The sequence below is a fragment of the Oncorhynchus mykiss genome, chromosome 11 (assembly GCF_057628025.1).
Source record: "Oncorhynchus mykiss isolate SJ-2025 chromosome 11, ASM5762802v1, whole genome shotgun sequence".
Classification (NCBI taxonomy): domain Eukaryota; kingdom Metazoa; phylum Chordata; class Actinopteri; order Salmoniformes; family Salmonidae; genus Oncorhynchus; species Oncorhynchus mykiss.
The window spans coordinates 32,662,641-32,685,243 of NC_143032.1; the positions used below are offsets into that span (position 1 = coordinate 32,662,641).

Below are 22,603 nucleotides of genomic sequence, written 5' to 3' on the forward strand. Positions count from 1 at the left end.
CAAACTGCAGTCACTTCTTCTAAACCTGAAAAGTGACAACTTCTACATGTTATGCAGCGAAAACAGCCAACTATATCCAAATCGGACTTAGGTAAGCACATTGTGGGCCTGTTACAATACATAAATCATGACGGATTTTGACGAATATCCACTTTGTTAGATCAGATTAGTTAAATGCAAGCCAAGTTGGTAAATGGAACGTCATCATTCCATTGCCTCTTTATTTTACCACATCGAATAGTGCTCTATTACGTTGCAATGACGTGAAATGAAATTGCATTAACTTTCCGAAGACTGATGCTGAACACAGAAACAGGCAGAGTTGGATGATGAGCTTTTAAATGGGCGTATCACACTAACTGAGAAGTTCCACGGGAATGTAAACTTCATCATTGGAACTGTTCCGGTGTTTATTCATAACGCACGCATTACCAATGTCTGATTCGGGCCTCCTGTCTGATTCCAAACAGTGTTCTCCGATTTCAGGTAAAACCATGCTATCGGGAATTGACGAGGAGCCAACGGAGAATGGTCATGATGAGGAGTTGAAAGATGGCATATTGGAACCGCCAGAAATGTATATGAAAGACAGGCGAAGAGCGAAATCCCTGCCCGCGTACCCAAAGCAGGCTACGCTTTTTGAAGAAATAGCCAATAACGGCCGAAAACGGGTGAAGTTCGCAGACTCTATGGGGCTTGATTTGGCAAGTGTGAAGCACTTCAGCACAACAGAAGAACCGCAAATCCCTTCCAAGGTATTTTCAAGACTGCAGAGCTTTCCCCCTCATCAACAGGACCGAGAGTATCCAATTGGGGACCTGTGCATAAACTTTCAATCCACCTTGACCATGGACCGTCTCGTCCCAACTTTCAAGATGCCAGTTGAGTCTGAACATTTTGAGACCACGGTATTGCAGCGCCACGTCAACCTGGAGAAGGTGACCATCACCCGGTTTGACGTCCGTGGGCAGATTCGGACAAATATTCAAAGTTGTTGTACGAGGGAAGTTGGTGTAAGGTACACGTTCAACGAGTGGCTGTCTTCCGTGGACGCGCAGGCGATACCCATGCCTGTGGATGACAATATTGTCGGTGAGCGTTATACCTTTACCTTGTACACACCTCCGGTCCTAGACCCAACTTCCTCGGTGCACTTCGCCGTGTACATCAGGAATGACCAGGGCGAGTTTTGGGATAACAACAATGGACAAAACTATACCTTGAAGTATCACTGTACAGGCATGGTGACCTACGAGAGCGCGGCATTTCACGCCACTTAAAACGCGCTCTTATGCACGTTCGTAAAGTTGGTGTCGTTCAACAAGTGTTCTTAGGAAGTTGTTCTCTATCACGAGGATTGATATATACTTTTCAATAAAGTTAGTATTTTTCCTTTTACATCTAGCCCCACCGTGTTATTATCAAGGTGGATATGCGTTCATAATGATTATGACTTAAGGCCTACTGAAGATTGATGTGCTGACTTTGAACCAAAAAAGGGAACCATTCTGATCCATCCTTTTTTTAAAGTAAAACATGGAGTTGCCAAGTTTACATCTGTCCAGTTGAGCACTCTGACCTCTTTTGGAACATCATTTAATAACACAAGAATTGCCATTAGGATCTGTGAATGACTGATGAACATTTATCAGCTCCACTGCCAGTGGGGACTGCACAGACCCAAGACCATACTAAAAGACTGCCAATTAAGTATTTTAAGAGACATTACAGTACAAATACCCATAATCAAAGGGGATGTCACCTGTTCTACATAATATTTGCATATCATGTAATCTGATCAGGAGCGCTATCCTACTGTGCTGAGCTGTGAATTGTAATGACTTATGAATTCAGATATTTTTATGAATTGTGTTAATCAGTTTCATCATTGTGAATGTTCTCGGCCGTATTAACAATTGCAGTACAGTGCACTCCGCTAATGACAATCAAATAATCAATTTAGTGCTAAAAGAAAAGGATAGAATACATGATGTAAACATCCTTAAATGTACAATGTCCTTGGCACTGTACACATTGTCATACTTATAAGCACCGGGCACTGTACTTCATATAGTCAACTCATACAGTGTGCACCACCTAATCCTATGTGAAACAACGGTAAAAGATAATGCTAAACTTGTGGCAGCCTATTTCTTAAAAGAGTGCACTACTTTTGACCCATAGTGCAATGTTTTTGATCTCTGGTCAAAAGCATTGCACTAAAGGGAATGGCTGATCTTAAGTAGTGTACCATTTCAGTCATAGCCTTTGATTCAGGGCCCAGAATATTGCAGTTTGAAAATGTGGGACTTATCCTAGTTATAAAATCATGTGAGAAGCTAAATCTGCCAGAGTTCTCTGCCACAAACCATATTAATTATTGTTTGTACTCCCATGGACACCAAGGAAAGATTTAATGAGCAATCTGTTATATTGGTGTGGATGGCTACACAGTGAACGGCTTGTAAGATCTTGAACAGTGAATATCTACACTGGACTGTTAATTGGACTCGTCAATTCTTGATTATATATTTTTTGATGATTTGTGTATTTGTATTGTATTTGCGAGACATTCTGCTGCACTGTTCGAGCTAGTTTATAGTTAATTCGCCATCAGTCAGCATCTCCACACAAAATAGTTTTTCTGGGTGCGCGCCAGCTCATGTTTTTTATTCTATTGTTGGAGCTAGTAACAATCATTTTGCTGCACCTGGTATAACATCTGCAGATCTGTAATCACAACCAATACACTTTGATTTCAATAAAATGGTCTAAGAGGCAGCAGGTTCGTGTCACATATTAGAGCATTTACTGTTCTCTGGAGAGCACTGGTTTCCTTCAATTAATGAGAAGAACAGAGCTCTGTGTGTTAGCATGACACAGTGCCTGTTGGCATTACAGCTATGACTGAATTGTATATATTCTACATGTTTGGGGGTGGAACTTGGTCATGCTTTACGTCAACTGCATATCATATTATAAAGCATATATTACACATCTACTTAGCTATTAAGTCATACATAGGCCAATTACATTATTCTGTATTACATTTAATGGAAAACTTATTTGACATCCATATAATTACATAGAATCTCTATGATGACATCACCTTATCAAAACTCCTCCACTGCTTTCTCTACAGTCAGAACTTTCCCAGTGTGTTTGGAATACTGCGGGTGGGTATGTGAGCAGCACACTACTCATGCCAGTGATGTCACTTCCCTTGTTTGGCCTGTCATGTACCCTTTAGTGCAGTAGTACTTGGTGGTTGTCAGGGTTGTTGTCCCATACCGTACCTGTCCCCTGACCAAAGTTCAACAGGCAAATCAGCAAATCACGTGGAGTTTACTCTGTCAACAGAGAATGGCTGGTTTCCAGGCTGAAGCTCTGCAGTGATAAGAATCTCTCTGGACAACAACCACAGACCAGTGTTCAAATATGAAATTAAAACATTTCAAATAGTATTTGAACTCAGGTCTGGAGTCCGCACAGCATGTTCATGTAACTGTCCAGTCTTAGACCTTGGCCTACTGAACTGAATGTACAGACTATAGACAATGTGAAATTGCAAAGTTTGTCTCAATCTTAAATGGTACATGTACTGTATGTTGATGTAACAGTGCAACACGTTATTTTGTTTTAATCCTGCGATTCATGCACTATGACATCAATTGGGCTATTGAATACAGTTGAAGTCGGACATTTACATAGTTGTTGGAGTCATTAAAATTCATTTTTCAACCACTCCACAAATTTCTTGTTAACAAACTATCGTTTTGGCAAGTCGTTTAGGACATCTTCTTTGTGCATGGCACAAGTCATTTTTACAACAATTGTTTGCAGACAGATTATTTCACTTATAATTCACTGTATCACAATTCCATTGTGTCAGAAGTTTACATACACTAAGTTGACTGTGCCTTTAAACAGCTTGGAAAATTCCAGAAAATGTCATGGCTTTAGAAGCTTCTGATTGACATCATTTGAGTCAATTGGAGGTGTACCTGTGGATGTATTTCAAGGCCTACCTTCAAACTCAGTGCCTCTTTGCTTGACATCATGGGAAAATCAAAAGAAATCAGCCAAGACCGTAGAAAAAAAATGTAGACCACCACAAGTCTGGTTCATCCTCGGGAGCAATTTCCAAATGCCTGAAGGAACCACAGTCATCTGTACAAACAATAGTAAGCACGTATAAACACCATGGGCCCACGCAGCCATCATACCGCTCAGGAAGGAGACGCGTTCTGTCTCCTAGAGATGAACGTATTTTGGTGTGAAAAGTGCAAATCAATCCCAGGACAGCAGCAAAGGCCCTTGTGAAGATGCTGGAGGAAACAGGTACAAAAGTATCTTTATCCACAGCAAAACAAGTCCTATATCGACATAACCTGAAAGACCGCTCAGCAAGGAATAAGCCACTGCTCCAAAACAGCCATAAAAAAAACCAGACTACGGTTTGCAACTGCACATGGGGACAAAGATCGTACTTTTTGGAGAAATGTCCTCTGGTCTGATGAAACAAAAATAGAATTGTTTGGCTATAATGACCATCGTTATGTTTGGAAGAAAACGGGGGAAGCTTGCAAGCCGAAGAACACCATCCCAACCGTGAAGCACAGGGGTGGCAGCATCATGTTGTGGGGGTGCTTTGCTGCAGGAGGGACCGGTGCACTTCACAAAATAGATGGCATCGTGAGGATGGAAAATTATGTGGATATATTGAAGCAACATCTCAAGACATCAGTCAGGAAGTTAAAGCTTGGTTGCAAATGGGTCTTCCAAATTAACAATGACCCCAAGAATACTTCCAAAGTTGTTGCAAAATGGCTTAAGGCCAACCAAGTCGAGTTATTGGAGTGGCCATCACAAAGCCCTGACCTCAATCCCATAGAAAATTTGTGGGTAGAACTGAAAAAGTGTGTGCGAGCAAGGAGCACAAACCTGACTCAGTTACACCAGCTCTGTGAAGAGGAATGGGCCAAAATTCACCAAACCTATTGTGGGAAGCTTGTGGAAGGCTAGCCGAAACGTTTAACTCAAGTTAAACAATTTATAGGCAATGCTACCAAATACTAATTGAGTGTATGTACACTTCTGACCCACTGGGAATGTGATGAAAGAAATAAAAGCTTAAATAAATAGTTCTCTCTACTATTATTCTGACATTTCACATTCTTGAAAGTGGTGATCTTAACTAACCTAAGAATGGGAATTTATACATGGATTAATGTCAGGAATTGTGAAAAACTGAGTTTAAATGTATTTGGCTAAGGTGTATGTTAAACCTCCGCCTTTAACTGTATATGAACCAATGAAATGGACAAAATGTTTTAAATGCGGAATGCTCCTTTTCTTAAACAGTACATGACATGTTGATAATGACTAAAATGTCATTATCAAGTATCCTCTTATTATTCAAACGTAATCAGTCCCAGTTGTCTTAGAATTTGAACTCAGGAAGCATCACTATCTGAAATCTTTAAAATACGTTGAGTGTTCACTGCAGCCTGCCTGGAATGCCAGATAGTACCAAATGGCAAGTCCTGACTATTATATTGGTCCATTAAGCAAGGCAAGCGCAATCAAGCACAGAAAGTATTTAAACCATATTTGAATCCAGGTCTTCTCCCTTGATGTTCATGTGCTTCAAAACAGCTTTTGTTGATCACCCTAAAACACTGATCAGAAGCAGATAAGATATTTGGAGATGACATATGCGGGAGCTTTCAACTTTGATCCTTGTGTGTTAATAGAATCTTTATACCAGTCTCCGTCTACTACTAAGTCACTGCTTATCTAAAACCAACAAAAGGGATACATTCACCCTCTCACCCAACTCCAATTCACTGCCTTCTTCAAATCATGTGTAACATCATCCATTTCCATTATTTGCCTCCAGGTATAATGCATTATGATGCAGCTTTAATGCATTGTAAGACTTGTCATAACAGAATAATAGTGTCATAAAGCGGAGCAAGGCAGTTAACCCACTGTTCCCCAAAGACGTGGATGTTGATTAAGGCAGCACCCCACACCTCTCTGATTCAGAGGGGTTGGGTTAAATGCGGAAGACGCATGTCAGTTGAAGGCATTCAGTTGTACAACTGACTAGGTATCCCCCTTTCCCTAAAGCAACTTACAGTCATGCATGCATACATTTGATGTATGGGGGGCATCAGCAGGAATCTAACCCATGACCCTTGGCATTGCAAGTGCCATGCTCTACCAACTGAGTCATGACTAATGAGTATGGAGACAATAATGCGATTCAGATCCGCATATCTTTAATCTGTTTATACACCATCTTACATGACGACAAATCATATATACAACACACAATAGAAAAATATAACAGGGAATCAAGACCGTGTGTACACCGTGGCACTGCTACAACTCTTACAGCTCACAAAAGAAGCTCATTATTTTAGTATGGTGAAGAGGGTACAGTATATAGGGACCAAGGACAATCGTTACGTCGTCAACGCTGCACAGTTGCCAAGTCGGAAATCAACCATCCCCTTGTCTCTTCCCACCATATATATATATATATATATGTGTGTAAAGGTGTGAGCAATATGGTAGAATCTTTATTGCCTACCAAAAGGCTAGGTGGCATTATCAAAAAAAAAATGTAGGCCTATCTGATGCTTTCAGATCTACGACAGTCCATCACAAAATGTTTAGGGCAGTGTTTCCCAACCCTCTCGTGGGGAACGCTAGATAGTCCACATTTTGTTTTAGGGCTGCACTGACACATTCACATTATCAACTACATCAGCAAGCCCCTGTCTAGTTGAATAATGTGTATCAGTGCAGGGCTAGAACAAAAATGTGGAGGGTTGGGAACACTGGTAAAGAATGTCGGACAAAGTAGGCCCAACCCATAGGCTTTCCCCCTATCCATCCAATGAGGGCGTCGGAAAATGAAGCTTCTGTGTGAAAGGGAAAGTGAGGTTGAGGTTCAGTGCTCCGTTTCCCATGGTCTCTTGGGCATCGTTTCCTCTCGTTCTGAGACACTCCATCAATGCCCATCGGTGGTTTCTCTTCGAACCCTACCCCTCAACAATAGTCTTCTGGGTCGGGTACATCTTGCCTATGGCAACCTGTGGAGAAAGGAGAAAATAAATTACTTAAAAGGGAAGTTCACCGGAATTCCATTATTTGATATGTCGTCCATAAACATTGTTAGGGTAAGTTGTGTTGGCAATCACAACGAATGTGTTGCAAAACTGATTGATTTTGTAAATAAACATCACTATACAGGGAGCATTTGCGTGAAAATAACACTTAGTTGTTGAGATTGTCAGACAACCTGGGCTTCATTTCCCCACACCATTTTAGTGGTTCAGATGAATACTGTAGGCAGATGATGTCTGTCAAATCCATACTGAACTGTGGGAGCAAAGCTCAGTTTATCGATACAGCAAGTTACAACATTGACCTACTGTATCAAAGTCTGGTGACCTATTCTGACAGTCCGCAGTGAAATTGGAATCGAGAGAGTCAGGACTTCTCATGAGTGCACAATCTGTTTAACAGTGGTACCAGTTCAACAGCTCAGATTAAAATGCATACTTTTCCCCTGCTATGGGTATCTTTGTATATTTGCACATATTCTTGACAGTCACCTGCTACCTCAAACATCAAGCGATGACTCACAATTCCCATGTCTTAAGTTATTCACAGCTTTTAACTTATCAGCACTCAATACACATACGGTATATACAAGCACAAACTCAGCTAAAAAAAAGAAACGTCCTCTCACTGTCAACTGCGTTTATTTTCAGAAAACTTAACATGTGTAAATATTTGTAGAAACATAAGATTCAACAACTGAGACATGAACTGAACAAGTTCCACAGACATGTGACTGACCGAAATGGAATAATGTGTCCCTGAAAAAAGGTCGGGGGGGGGGGGGGGGGGTAAAAATCTAAAGTAACAGTCAGTATCTCGTGTGGCCACAAGCTGCATTAAGCAGGGCATCTCCTCCTCATGGGCTGCACAAGATTTGCCAGTTCTTGCTCTTCCACCAAATCACCGGCAAGTTCCCGAACATTTCTGGGGGGAATGGCCCTAGCCCTCACCCTCCGATCCAACAGGTCCCAGACGTGCTCAATGGGATTGACATCCGGGCTCTTCGCTGGCCATGGCAGAACACGGACATTCCTGTCTTGAAGGAAATCACACACAGAATGAGCAGTATGGCTGGTGGCATTGTCATGCTGGAGGGTCATGTCAGGATGAGCCTGCAGGAAGGGTACCACATGAGGAAGGAGGATGTCTTCCCTGTAACGCCTGCAATGACAACAAGCTCAGTCCGATGCTGCTGTGACACACTGCCCCAGACCATGACGGACCCTCCACCTCCAAATCGATCCCGCTCCAGAGTACAGGCCTCGGTGTAACGCTCATTCCTTCGACGATAAACGCGAATCCGACCATCACCCCGGTGAGACAAAACCGTGACTCGTCAGTGAAGAGCATTTTTTGCCAGTCCTGTCCGGTCTAGCGACGGTGGGTTTGTGCCCATAGGCGACGTTGTTGCCGGTGATGTCTAGTGAGGACCTGCCTTACAACAGGCCTACAAGCTCTCAGTCCAGCCTCTCTCAGCCTATTGCGGACAGTCTGAACACTGATGGAGGGATTGTGCGTTCCTGGTGTAACTCGGGCAGTTGTTGCCATCCTGTACCTGTCCCGCAGGTGTGATGTTCGGATGTACTGATCCTGTGCAGGTGTTGTTACACGTGGTCTGCCACTGCGAGGACGATCAGCTGTCTGTCCTGTCTCCCTGTCTTAGGCGTCTCACAGTACGGACATTGCAATTTATTGCCCTGGCCACATCTGCAGTCCTCATGTCTCCTTGCAGCATGCCTAAGGCACGATCACAAAGATGAGCAGGGACCCTGGGCATCTTTCTTTTGGTGTTTTTCAGAGTCAGTAGAAAGGCCTCTTTTATAGTGTCCTAAGTTTTCATAACTGTGACCTTAAACCCTTTACAATGAAGATCTGCGAAGTTATTTGGATATTTACGAATGATCTTTGAAAGACAGAGTCCTGAAAAAAGCACGTCTCTTTTTTTGCCGAGTTCACATACATACACGCACACACAAACACACCCTAACCTGCTGTATCAACAGAACCAAAGCAGCTCATTCCTTCCTCTTCTCATGCAAGTAGCCTAGAGGTTAAGAGCGTTGGGTCAGTAACCCAAAGGTCGCTGGTTCAATTCCTCAAGCCTGCAAAGAGGAAAGATCTGCCTTTTAAGCAAGGCGCCGATGACATGGACGTCGATTAAGGCAGCCCTCCACACCTCTCTGATTCAGACCTCCTCTTTGATTAAATGCGTTAGACACATTTCGGTTGAACGCATTCAGTTGTGCATATTACTAGGTATCCCCTTCCCCAAACACTGACTGACACTGGGGCTAAATCCAATATATGGTTTCGACATTAAAAGATGCCTCAAAGTGAGTCAAGGAAGCCATCTGTTAAAAGCCCGGCTGGTAAAGTGCGGGCAACTTGCTGCCTTCACGGGAAAGGCAGTAGTGACAGAGAAATGAGCGAACATATGCAAGGTCGGCTAAGGCTGCGACTGTTCATTTCTCAAAGGGATGGCTCAGCAAAGAGGAGCATTAAGATCCATTTCGCAGAGCCCCCGCCCCTGTGTAAATATGCCTGTGTTCTGTTGACACAAGCCATCCGTCAGAACCCCCTACGGCTGCCAAGGCCAGAACAGGGAGCACAGCCATCTACTGGACGTGGATAAATAAACCAACAAGGCCTGTTAAAGGCCTGTGTTAAAGTTTGCACCTGCTTATGGCTGGTTTAAAAGTGCAGAGCTACATTACCCTAGCAGGTTTATAAACCTACCAGAGCTTCGCAACAGGCACCTGTTTTTGTTTTTTTGCCATCTTCTTAGTTACTGTGTTACAGTTTGTACCAGTTAATATTGCTGGATTTAAAAAAAGCACGGAATATTGCAGTGTACTCCTTTCCCTTTACCTGGCTTATAACAAACAAAAGTGATGCCAAAGGCCTTGGTGTTATTTTGGGGGTCTTGCTTTCTGCCTGGACATTAAAGTATTGGGGAAAGACTTCAACACGGTTGCCTGTCCAACTGTACAAAGACCAAGCCTTTTCAACAGGATACTGGTTTGGATTGTATTCTGTGCGCCATTCTATAGGCTATTTTGTAGTAGGCTGTGTAGGGTTTTCACCACTTCTGAATGTGTCAAGACGACGTTCCGCCCCCATTCATTTTCAATGGGCGAACGTGGAGCAAAGCGCAGTGGATTGTGGGAAGGTGAGCGGCAAGAACCCTGCCAGCGGAGCGCTAGAACTTGATGCAAATTGCACGTGGCTTCCGCTGCCATTACCCAATTCAGTGAGGAGCAGATGTTTGCTTGAAAATCTTCCGTCCATGAAACATAGTTCCACCGGTCATTAGTTCCGGTCAAGCAAAACCAAAACATATGGAGGAAAGTCAATCATTGCTGGGTCTGGTTTTCCAACTCTATATGATGTCGCTTCGCTAGAATACGGAGACAAAAATCAGAAGGTGAATGGCATGGAGGAGGATTTCAGAGATTGTTGATGTTGATGGTGGGTGAAGAAAGATATGCACAATGATGTTTGCTTGGGCTGCTTACTAGCTATAAAACTCAAATCAACCCAAACCTAAAAACTGATCACAGCCACAATTTGTGAATGAGTTGACTAAATAAAAATTGTGAAATCACCAGTAAACACATTATTGTAAACGATACATTAATCATGAATTTTCCATTTAATATGCTACCAATTGGATTCTGGTATAACAACATGATTATATTATAGCTTATGGCTCTTTCATTGTGCCTGTGTCATGACTTGGGCTGTTACTGTGACCGTATTAACACCACACCGGCGGTCAAGAGTCATTAGACAGTTAAATTCAGCGTGACCATTTAGTCACGCCCGGATAATTCCTTCGACCTCAAGGCTTGGTTTTAGCTCCGACATGGACTGTCAACTGTGGGACCTTATATAGACAAGTTTCTGCCTCTCCAAATCATGTCCAATCAATTGAATTTATCACAAGTGGACTCCAAGTTGTAGAAACATCAAGGATGATCAAAGTAAACAGGATGCACCAGAGCTCAATTTCGAGTCTCATAGCAAACAGTCCGAATACTTATGTAAATAAGGTATGTGTTCTATTTAATACATTTGCTAAAATTAAAAAAAATATATATGGTTTTTACTTTGTCCTTATAGGGTATTGTGTGTAGATTGATGAGGGATTTTTATATTTTTTTTATATCCATTTTAGAATAACGTAACAAAATGTGGAAAAAGGACCTGAATACATTCCGAAGGCACTGTACATACGCAGTGTGTGAGTTTCAAGTTTGAATTTTCACCATAAAAATGCACCTTTAGCATAATGCATGAATCGCATTTGTGGTCACTTTTGAGAATTGTGTTTTCCTGCTATTGGAACATTCGCGCTAATAGCCTACTGCCGTGTGTGCATTGCCGAGCTTATAATGTGAAGAAATAGAATAATAGTGTATCAACATTTTAAGTTAAAATGCTCTCATACATTGCATCAGGCTCATTGCTTAAAACAGGTTTTTTGATGCTAGTGGTTGCAATAATCTATCGCATCCCAAAACTGTCCCAAACTATGTTTGGAATATTGCTCCCAGCTGTGGCCTGGAGACCATATGTGAATTAATTGCCGCCCCATTTATCGTCAGAGTTTTTACCGTTAGGTGACCTAAACTGGGATATGATTAACACCCCGGTCGTCCTACAATCTAAGCTAGACGCCCTCAATCTCACACACATTATCAAGGGACCTACCAGGTTCAACCCTAAATCCGTAAACACGGGCACACTCATAGATATCATCCTGGCCAACCTGCCCTCGAAATACACCTTGCTGTCTTCAAACAGGATCTCGGTGATCACTGCCTCATTATCTGCGTCCGTAATGGGTCCGCGGTCAAACAACCACCTATCATCACTGTCAAACGCTCCCTAAAATACTTCAGCGAGCAGGCCTTTCTAATCAACCTGGCCCGGGTATTCTGGAAGGATATTGTCCTCATTCCATCAGTAGAGGATGCCTGGTTATTCTTTAAAAGTGCTTCCCTCACCATCTTAAGCATGCCCCGTTCAAAAAAATGAATTATGAACAGATATAGCCTTGGTACACTCCAGACTTGACTGCCCTTGACCGGCACAAAAATATCATGTGGCGTACTGCATTAGCATCACATAGCCCCCGCGATATGCAACTTTTCAAGGAAGTTAGGAACCAATATACACAGGCAATTAGGAACGCAAAGGCTAGCTTTTTCAAACAGAAATTTGCATCCTGTAGCACAAACTCAAAAAAGTTCTGGGACACTAAAGTCCATGGAGAATAAGAGCACCTCCTCCCAGCTGCCCACTGCACTGAGGCTAGGAAACACTGTCACCACATAAATCTACAATAATCGCAAATTTCAATAAGCATTTTTCTACGGTAGATCACGTGATGGAGAGTCATGTGAGTGAGGTGCTTCAGCACGCAGCCAGGAGAAGATAATTATAATTATTATATTCAACCAAAGGGCACGATGGCCACTAGCTGCAAAAGGAATGGATTCTTTTAGGGTGCGTTATGGCCACACAAAGCGGATGCAGTCGAGAAATTTGATGCATTATGCATTAAATCATCATTTGTCGCATCATTCAGCCTTACAATGTATCAAAACATATAGCCCAACATTTGTAACTAACTTTACATAAATAACTCTAAATTAAACATATAGGAGTACATTTTCTTTGTTAACCGTTCAACACAGAATAGCTGCATGTCCGGACTCCCTCAAATCCTATGGAGAAAATATAATTTATATTTTATTCAGCTATGTTCAATTGTATTCTTCATACTATAAAATAATGCCACAGAATTCTAACCAAGTCTTGGCTGCTAAGTGAACTAGCTTAGCCCACAGCCATATGGCATAGTCAGATCAGGGCTTAACATAAGGACAACTCTGAGTATGCTATTCTGTTCTTCTGAAATAGAATACATTTTCTTCATACCATTTACTGTGATGGATTTAGACTTTTTAAAATGTAGATGTTCCAAAAGGTCTGCATCAGTGGCTTGTAGGCCACTGATGCATGGAAGCCAGGAAATGCTAAATGTGTTTATGTTAATTAACGGTCAGTTACCTTGATCACCGGCTGACAAAATGTCATGACCGCCACCGCCCTAGTCATGACATTGATCATTATAGCGCAATCCCTGTAAAATACGTAGGCCTACAGTACATGTAAAATCAGTGGTGTGAAGTACTTAAATAAGCATCAGAAACAACGCATGGTCTACACATACTGAGACAGAGGTATGCGGTTTCACTCGCTCGGATGCTTTAACTGAGATTGATTAGGCATTTTCTGTTGGCCCGAGCCTTGGCCAAATAAATTATCAATGTATTTTAGTTGGACGGGCAAGGAGGTACAGTATGGTGGGCCAGGCCCCCTAAGGCCCAACCATAACGCCAGCCCTGCTCTATGCTCCTACCATTGCTCTGTGCCATCCATACAGTCTACCAACCCTCTAAGTGTGCCAGTTCTGCTTGCACCTGGGGCCAATGTGGAGTGGTACTGCAGATTTATTTTTCCCTGACATCAGCAAGGCATTGGGTGGCTGGCACCCCAGGGGAACACCTGTGATGGGCATGCCCTTGTCCTTCAGCAAATATATAGGGGGTACCAGATGCTGCTACCCACCCCATGGAGTTGAAGAACAGGAGTGTTTAAGGCTAGGATGAGGCGTGGGGACTCGTTATCTTGTTAAATTCACCTGTTTCCCAACCTCCTAGTGCTTCTTCTATATTTATTCTCCTCACAGCTGGTGAGAAGCCAGATGTTTCCAGCAAATTTCAATGACATGCAAACAGCTGGCCATGTATCAGATAGGGAAAACTGTGGGGGGGAGATGGTTCTCAAAAACGCAATCACCCAACGTTGGAAAATACCACAAAAAAAAAAAAAAAAATACATTGTTCCCTCCCCCACTACAATACCAATTCCTTCATCTAACAAAGTTGAGAATATTTGTACAGTATTGCTCTCCTAAAGGAAGGAAGGAAGGAAGGGATGCCCTTGGTTGTTTTGGAATGGGGCTCTCAGACTTCTGTGCCTTGCTGACATTCTATTTGTCTCCTCCTCCCAACCTGTCCAGGGTTGCCTCAAATAGTGGTACCTCTAGATTCTGACACTCTGCCCCTAATAGTCCAGTGCCTTTAATACACACCTCAATTAGTGGAATAAACACTTTGGTGTGCCTGTTCTCCATGGTTCCCTACATGGTAGACCATATGGGTTGGGAAGTTGATAGCAGTATCGCGATACTCAGCTGGAAAGGAAACCGACTTAATTTCTTGAGGAAAACAGTCCGAATGTAGGAAAATAATTTTTCAAGCTATAGTCCCCCCCTCTTTTTCGTATGATTCCGTGATGAAATAAAAGGTTAAACAAAAATTTCAAAAAAATAAAGCGGGTTCTAAAGTAGCGAAGAATTTAGTCTACTTTGTGAATTTAGTCTATTTTGCTATGGAAAATAGAATAGTAATAGTAATAGACAAGAAAATAAGATTTTACATTCAATTTAAAATAAAAATGGTAGAGATACACACACAAATGTTTGGACACCTACTCATTCCAGGTTTTATAAAATGTTTAAAAAAATATATACATTGCAGAATAATAGTGAAGACATCAAAACTATGAAATATGGAGTAACTCAACAACAAAAGGTGTTGAATCAAAATATATTTGAGATTCTTCAAAGTAGCCACCCTTTGCCTTGATAACAACTTTGCATACATGTACTCTAGGCATTCTCTCAACCAGCTTCATGAGGTAGTCACCTGGAATGCATTTCATGTGCCTTAAGTTCATTTGTGGAATTTCTTTCCTTCTTAATAAATAAATAAATACATGTACTCAGACCCTTTACTCAGTACTTTGTTGTTGAAGCACCTTTGGCAGTGATGACAGCCTCTAATATTATTGGGTATGATGCTACAAGCTTGGCACACCTGTATTTGGGGAGTTTCTCCCATTCTTCTATAAAGATCCTCTCAAGCTCTGTCAGGTTGGATGGGGAGCGTCGCTGCACAGCTATTTTCAAGTCTCTCTAGACATGTTCGATCAGGTTCAAGTCCGGGCTCTGGCTGTGCCACTCAAGGACATTCGGAGATCTGTACCAAAGCCACTCCTGCGTTGTCTTGGCTGTGTGCTTAGGGTCGATGTCCTGTAGGATAGTGAACCTTTGCCCCAATCTGAGGTCCTGGAACTGGTTTTCATCAATGATCTCTCCATACTTTGCATCCTTCATCTTTTCCTTGAACTTGACTAGTCTCCCAGTCCTTGCAGTTGAAAAACAAAAACCAAAGCATAATGCTGCCACCACCATGCTTCACCGTAGGGATTGTTATTGGGCAGGTGATGAACGGTGCCTGGTTTCCTCCAGACGTGACTGTTTGGCATTCAGATCAAAGAGTTCAATCTTGGTTTCATCAAACCAGAGAATCTTGTTTCATGGTCTGAGAATCCTTTAGGTGCCTTTTGACAAACTCCAACCGGATTAGCATGTGCCTTGAACTGAGGAGTGGCTTCCGTCTGGCCACACTACCATAGAGGCCTGATTGGTGGAGTGCTGCAGAGATGGTTGTCCTTCTGGAAGGTTCTCCCATCTCCACAGAGGAACTCTGGAGCTGTCAGAGTGACCATCGGGTTCTTGGTCACTTCCCCGACCAAGCCCCTTCTCCCCTGATTGCTCAGTTTGCCCGGGCGGCCAACTCTAGGAAAAGTCTTGGTGGTTCCAAACTTCTTCCATTCAAGAATGGAGGTCACTGTGTTCTTCGGGGACCTTCAATGCTGCATAAATGCTTTGATACCCTTCCCCAGATCTGTGCCTCGACACAATCTTGTCTCAGAGCTCTACGGACAATTCCTTCAAACTCATGGCTTGGTTTTTGATCTGACATGCACTGTCAAATGTAGGACCTTATATACAGGTCTGTGCCTTCCCAAATCATGTCCAATCAATTTAATTAATCACAAGTGGACTCCAAATCATGTTGTAGAATCAGCTCAAGGATGATCAATGGAAACAGGATGCACCTGAGCTCAATTAATAGTCTCATATCAAAGGGTCTGAATAGTTATTTACATAGGGTTAGTTTATTTTCAATAAATTAGTAAACATTTCTAAAAATCCTGTTTTCACAGTCATTGAGGTACTGTGTAGATGGATGAGGATTATAATTTAAAAAAATACATTATAAAATACAAATTAAGGGTCTGAATACTTTCTGAATGCACAGTATACAGTACAGTTAAATTAGATCTTTAGAAAGAGGTGAGTCGCTGTGATAATGTTTCTTTTTAAATTTGTTTCTTGCATGACTAACATCTGGTGGCAAAGCATTCTACAATGACATGATATCATGCCGTTGTGCCTGGGAGCAAAGCACTTCACCCTTAAAACGGTTCTTCAACCTCTCTGTGGGATAAAGCAAAATGACATCTCTGTGTCCTGTGACTATAGACAATAATGCAATCTTCATCGTTTTCTTCTTCGACCCATTGGATATCTTTTTTTCCTCCGGTAACAAAGACCATTCCTATGTGAAGAAGAGTAATCAAAAATCTACAAAATGTGTCAAGGCTCAGTATCTGGCACGCCGACAACTAACAGCTAAAATTTGTTATAAGTCAGGGGAGGCGGTTGTGCTGAAGGCTGAAGAATGGAATTGGCAAGACATGTAAGACAGTCATGCCAAGAGACTTGCTAGACTTCGACATCCCACACAAGCGGCTTGTTGTCCGTGCCTTTTTAAACATGCGTGTTTGATGTATACAGTGGACCCATTGAAAAAGAGATCAATCTCTCAATGGGACCTGATTAAATCAAATATACACATACAGTTCAAGTCGGAAGTTTACATACACCTTAAACTCAGTTTTTCACAATTCCTGTCTTAGGTCAGTTAGGATCATCACTTTATTTTAAGAATGTTAAATGTCAGAATAATAGTAGAGAGAATGATTTATGTCAGCTTTATTTCTTTAATCACATTCCCAGTGGGTCAGATGTTTACATACACTCAATTAGTATTTGGTAGCATTGCCTATAAATTGTTTAACTTGGGTCAAACATTTTGGATAGCCTTCCACAATAAGTTTTTAGGCCCATTCCTCCTGATGTAACAGTCAGGTTTGTAGGCCTCCTTGCTCGCACACGCTTTTTCAGTTCTGCCCACACATTTTCTATAAGATTGCGGTCAGGGCTTTGTGATGGCCATTCCAATACCTTGACTTTGTTGTCCTTACGCCATTTTGCCACCACTTTGGAAGTATGCTTGGGGTCATTGTCCATTTGGAAGACTCATTCGCGACCACGCTTTAGCTTCCTGACTGATGTCGTGAGATGTTTCTTCAATATATCCACATAATTTTCCATCCTCACAATGCCATCTATTTTGTGAAGTACACCAGTCCCTCCTGCAGCAAAGCACCCCCACAACATGATACTGCCACCCCTGTGCTTCACGGTTGGGATGGTGTTCTTCGGCTTGCAAGCCTCCCCCTTTTTCCTCCAAACAATGTTGGTCATTAGGGCCAAACAGTTCTATTTTTGTTTCATCAGACCAGAGGACATTTCTCCAAAAAGTACAATTTTTGTCTCCATTTGCTGTTGCAAACCGTAGTCTGACTTTTATGGCGGTTTTGGAGCAGTGGCTTCTTCATTGCTTTTGTACCCATTTCCTCCAGCATCTTCACAAGGTCCTTTGCTGTTCTTCTGGGATTGATTTGCACTTTTGGCACTAAAGTACGTTCGTCTCTAGGAGACAAAATGGGTCTCCTTCCTGAGCGGTATGACAGCTGCGTGGTCCCATGGTGTTTATACTTGCATACTACTGTCTGTACAGATGAACATGGTACCTTCAGGCATTTGGAAATTGCCCCCAAGAATGGACCAGAGTTGTGGAGGTCTACAATTTATTGAGGTCTTGGCTGATTTCTTTTGATTTTCCCATGATGTCAAGTAAAGAGGCACTGAGTTTGAAGGTAGGCCTTGAAATACATCCACAGGTACACCACCAATTGACTCAAATTATATTAATTAGCCTATCAGACGCTACTAAAGCCATGGCATCATTTTCTGGAATTTTCCAAGCTGTTTAAAGGCACAGTCAACTTAGTGTATGTAAACCTCTGACCCACTGGAATTGTGATACAGTGACTTATAAATTAAATAATCTGTCTGTAAACAATTTTTGGAAAAATGACTTGTGTCATGCACAAAGTAGATGTCCTAACCGACTTGCCAAAACTATAGTTTGTTTACAAGACATTTGTGGAGTGGTTGAAAAACGAGTTTTAATGACTATGTAAACTTCCGACTTCAACTGTAAATAAGTTAATATTTGATTTATATAAAAGAGGGTTAGTCTGGTCATTGTTTTTTTGGTTTTAAAAATAGGTCCGGAATTGTAGGCCCCTCAATAAGTGCGATCGAAGTTGTCATTTTTCAGCAGTACCACAAGAGGGAAGCCGCTACCCACTTACCCACCTGACCCAGTCTGTGTCGGTCTTTTACCATGTCATTCTGTCGTTCACATTCTTTCTGTCCGTCTCATTCTCTGACACACACACATCTTTCGTTTTGTAGGTGTACACCAGTACGTGAGATGCATCCCGCGCCTCCAATACACACACACACACACTTTTATTTCATCGACAGGGCTGTGTGGAATGTGGTGGTGGAGGGGACGGGCAGGGAATGTAGCCGCAACAATTAACTTTCATGTTAATTGTTGCGGATGTAGCAAGCAGGCGGCTCATAGCAAGGATATCACACTGCAGATTCCCAACACATGCACACACACAGTGTGCTGAGCTAAGCAAACTGAACACACACACAGGGACCTTTTAAAGACGTCCCTGTGATGTGATTACACAACACACATGCCATGATCACGTATGATCATGAAATAAACCGTGTGTGAGGTAGGTACACTGAAGACACAGAACCTTTGAGTACACACAGACGCACCCCTTTCTCTCTGTGTTCACACACTCGCAAGCACACACCAAACCTAACACACAGCGACAAATTGAAAAAAAGTGTTCCCTCAAGTCTCGGTAGGAATAAATGGGGGAAACACGGCTTGAGACAAAGACAAACAGAAAGACAAACGTAACTTAAAGTGCAAAGGTTAACGCTGGCTTCCGGGTCTTTCACACAACTCTTCTGTACCGAGCCCTGAGATCATCTCACCCTATGGACATGCACAAACTCCACAAAGAAAAGTTCTTATTTGCAGCATTCTTCAGTGTAACTTTAAAACAAGACTGTGTGGTCTCAGCAAATAGAACAGAGACACATCCTATTATGAGAGGAGAAGATACTGATAGATATTGCGAGATGCAAGTCTTGGATGTCAGGCATGGATGGGGAGTGTGTGTGAGGGTGGGATTTGAAGGAGGGAGGCAGAAGTCAGACGGAGGTATGAGGGAGGGGAGCACCGAGGACTTTCTCCTGAAGAGGGATTCCCCCTTTTGACAGGAAGCTCCAAAGGTAATGTGGTCAGCTATGATCGACTAGGAATGACTCATCACCCTCTATAATAGACACTCCCTCCTCAACGCCTCCTCAACGCATGCCCTCAAATAAAAAAGGTGCCATTCTGTACAGTTGCCACAGGTTCATTTGATCATCTGATCATTTGATCTTAAATCCAAATTGATATAGTACAGATCTTCACTGTCCAAATACATAGAGGGAACAGTATCCATCTATCTGGATGGTATTGGTGTGTGAATGGTATTGTTCCATCTTATAGTAACGATACAAAAAAACCTAGAAGACAAGAGCATACATTGTACTTTTACCAGAGGGATTTTAATATAGAGCTGTGGTATGAATGTTTGTCATAAAGAAGGCATTATGGTTTCAAGTATGGGTCTCGTGTGGCTCAGATAGTAAAACATGGCGCTTGCAAAGCCATGGTTGTGGGTTCGATTCCCACGGGGACAGGTAGAAAAAAAAGTATGGCAAGGGATGCAGTCATTACTGTAAGTTGCTCTGGATAAGCGCACCTGCTAAATTACTAAAATGTTAAAATGTAACTAGGGACTCTAAAAAGGTAATATGCTGAATGGGAGAGCAGTCATTTAAAAACCTTACGTGCAGAATTCATAGTAGAATCATGTCTCAAGGTAAAGCTATTTTTTAACCCTTCTGAGGTGTTCGGGTCTGTGGGACCCATTTTCAATGTTTACTAAAATAAAAATAATACAATTAATTATTAGTTCAACCTGAGACTCGTTGGCCTTGGCTCATTTTCTGTGAAGAACATGTAAAATAACACATTTTCATTGAGTGCACACTGTGCAACCCCCCTACACATTTATATTACATATGTGGTGTTCAGGTCCACTGGACCCAAGGGTAATAAAAAAAGTGTGGAAAAGTGTGCAAGAGAAAACAAGTAAAAAGGAAACTAAAAAGGTTTGCTGCGTGCCTTCCTCCTCCCTGGGCCTGCTGTTTCAACATAGCACCAAGAACCTGTCTGTCTCCCACTTTTCTTGCACTCTTTACCCTTTGTAGTGTGTGAAACTATACAATGTCTTGCAGGAACCTACACAATGTTATTACAATACTTTATATAAAAAAATGTAATTCAGCAATTCCCCACGCTCTACCCCAGCTAGGTGCAAATTGGGGGAGGGACACAACAAATAAGTAGCTTTGCAGGTGTGACTCCTTACCACAATCAATCAGTATGGCAAAAATAATCTCTGCTCATAGGGCCTTAGAAACCATTTTTTTCAGAGAGCTAGTGTGGAAGGAGCGCCTTCCACTTTGGAAGACGAATTTTCCGAAAATGTCTGTCAATTCGGAGTCTGACAGTGAGTTGGAAGAAGAGGATGAGTGACCCTCAGCCAGCCCCTGGACCAGCCAGTCAGCAGCCAGTCCCAGGACCAGCCCGTCAGCAAACAGCTCATCAGCAGCCTTCAGGAGGAGAAATATGGATGTCAAATTGAAATGTAATGGTCTTCTTGCCAAAGGAATGAGCCACCCCGCATTGCTCCTAATGTGATAAGGATGCAACCAGGGCTGACGCAGATGGCGGTTACTCATGTGCAGGAAGGACAGCCTTATTTTGAACAGGAACAGTGGGTTAACTGCCTTGCTCAAGTGCGTAACAACAGCTTTTTACCTTGTCAGTTCAGGGATTCAATCCAGCAACCTTTAGTTTACCTGCCCAACGCTCTAACCACTAGGCTACCTCTCGCCATTAACCACTAGGCTACCAGCAATCAGGTTAGTGTGGGACAAGTGGGTGGACCACATTCCCCTGTTTTACAACCCTGGGCCCAATGTTACTGTTAATGAGCAGCTTATGCCATTTAGGGGCCGCTGCCCCTTCAGGCAGTACATACCGTTTAAAATATAGAATCAAGATTTGGGCTGCCTGTGATGCTGCTTCATCATATGCGTGGAACTTGCAAGTGTATACGGGGAAGCCAGATGGAGGAGCCCCTGAGAAGAACTAAGGGATGCGGGTTGCTCTGGATGTGACACAGTGACACTGTGGCCACAACACCACATGCGCTAACTTTTTTTTACTTAGAGGAGCTTCTCAAGAGGAAACTGACGATAGTAGGAACGGAAAAACAAAAAAGCCAGAGCTTCCACCTCAGCTATTGAATACATGGAACAGGCCTAACAATTCCTCTACGTTTGTGTTCACGGCCAACAAGTTTCTAGTGTCCTACGTGTCAATGGCAGGCAAAAATGTGGTATGAGTATGCCGCATAGGGATAGGAGAATCTGTGGCTAGGAACATTAAAAAAACGGAAATCCTAATGGATTACAATGCCACAAAAGGAGGGGTGGACAATTTAGACAAGCTGGTGACTAGCTATGGCTGCAAAATTAGAACCCTACACTAGATATTCGTCAACATCTTGGCTTACAAAATGTCATCTGGATGGCGTTGAACCCAGATTGGAACAGAGGGAAGCTCCAGATACGGTTGTTTCTCGACAAGCTGGGAAAGGCATTGGTAAGACCTCAAATCCAGAGGAGGCTAAATATTCCAAGGACCCCAGCTTCTGCAGCCATCGTGACAAGGATTCAGGAAGAGGATGCTGGTGCCCAATCAGCCCGACCCACAGAACCAACAACTCCCAATACAGAAATAAGTGGGAGTGATGATGTTGCATGTGTGTGTGTCTGACTCTCCTACCTTGGCCTGTTGTGTGTGTGTGCGCGCGCACACACACACACTCTACCATTTGAAAGTTTGGTGTCACTTAGAAATGTCCTTGTTTTTTAAAGAAAAGCACATTTTGTCCATTAAAATACTCCTGTGTTCCAATGGCACGTTGTGTTAGCTAATCCAAGTTTATAATTTTAAAGGCTAACTGATCATTAGAAAACCCTTTTGCAATTATGTTAGCCCAGCTGAAAACTGTTGTTCTGATTAAAGAAGCAATAAAACTGGCCTTCTTTAGACTAGTTGAGTATCTG

The 22,603-nt window shown here is 42.4% G+C and overlaps 2 protein-coding genes across 2 annotated transcripts in view; one reads left to right on the forward strand and one right to left on the reverse strand.

Annotated features, from left to right (window-relative positions):
• Positions 1 to 321: 321 nt before the first annotated feature.
• Positions 322 to 1,398, forward strand: LOC110535579 (protein phosphatase 1 regulatory subunit 3G). Its single transcript, XM_021620657.3, has one exon. It carries the CDS (start codon positions 435 to 437, stop codon positions 1,278 to 1,280), a length of 846 nt encoding a protein of 281 aa, XP_021476332.1. The 5' UTR covers positions 322 to 434; the 3' UTR covers positions 1,281 to 1,398.
• A 4,867-nt stretch (positions 1,399 to 6,265) lies between these two features.
• The window catches only part of lyrm4b (LYR motif containing 4), a 60,394-nt gene continuing 44,056 nt past the window's right edge, over positions 6,266 to 22,603 (reverse strand). Inside the window, exon 3 of the mRNA XM_021620661.3 lies at positions 6,266 to 7,106. Coding sequence (XP_021476336.1) covers positions 7,056 to 7,106 — 51 coding nt within the window. The 3' untranslated portion in view covers positions 6,266 to 7,055. The remainder of the gene's footprint in view (positions 7,107 to 22,603) is intronic.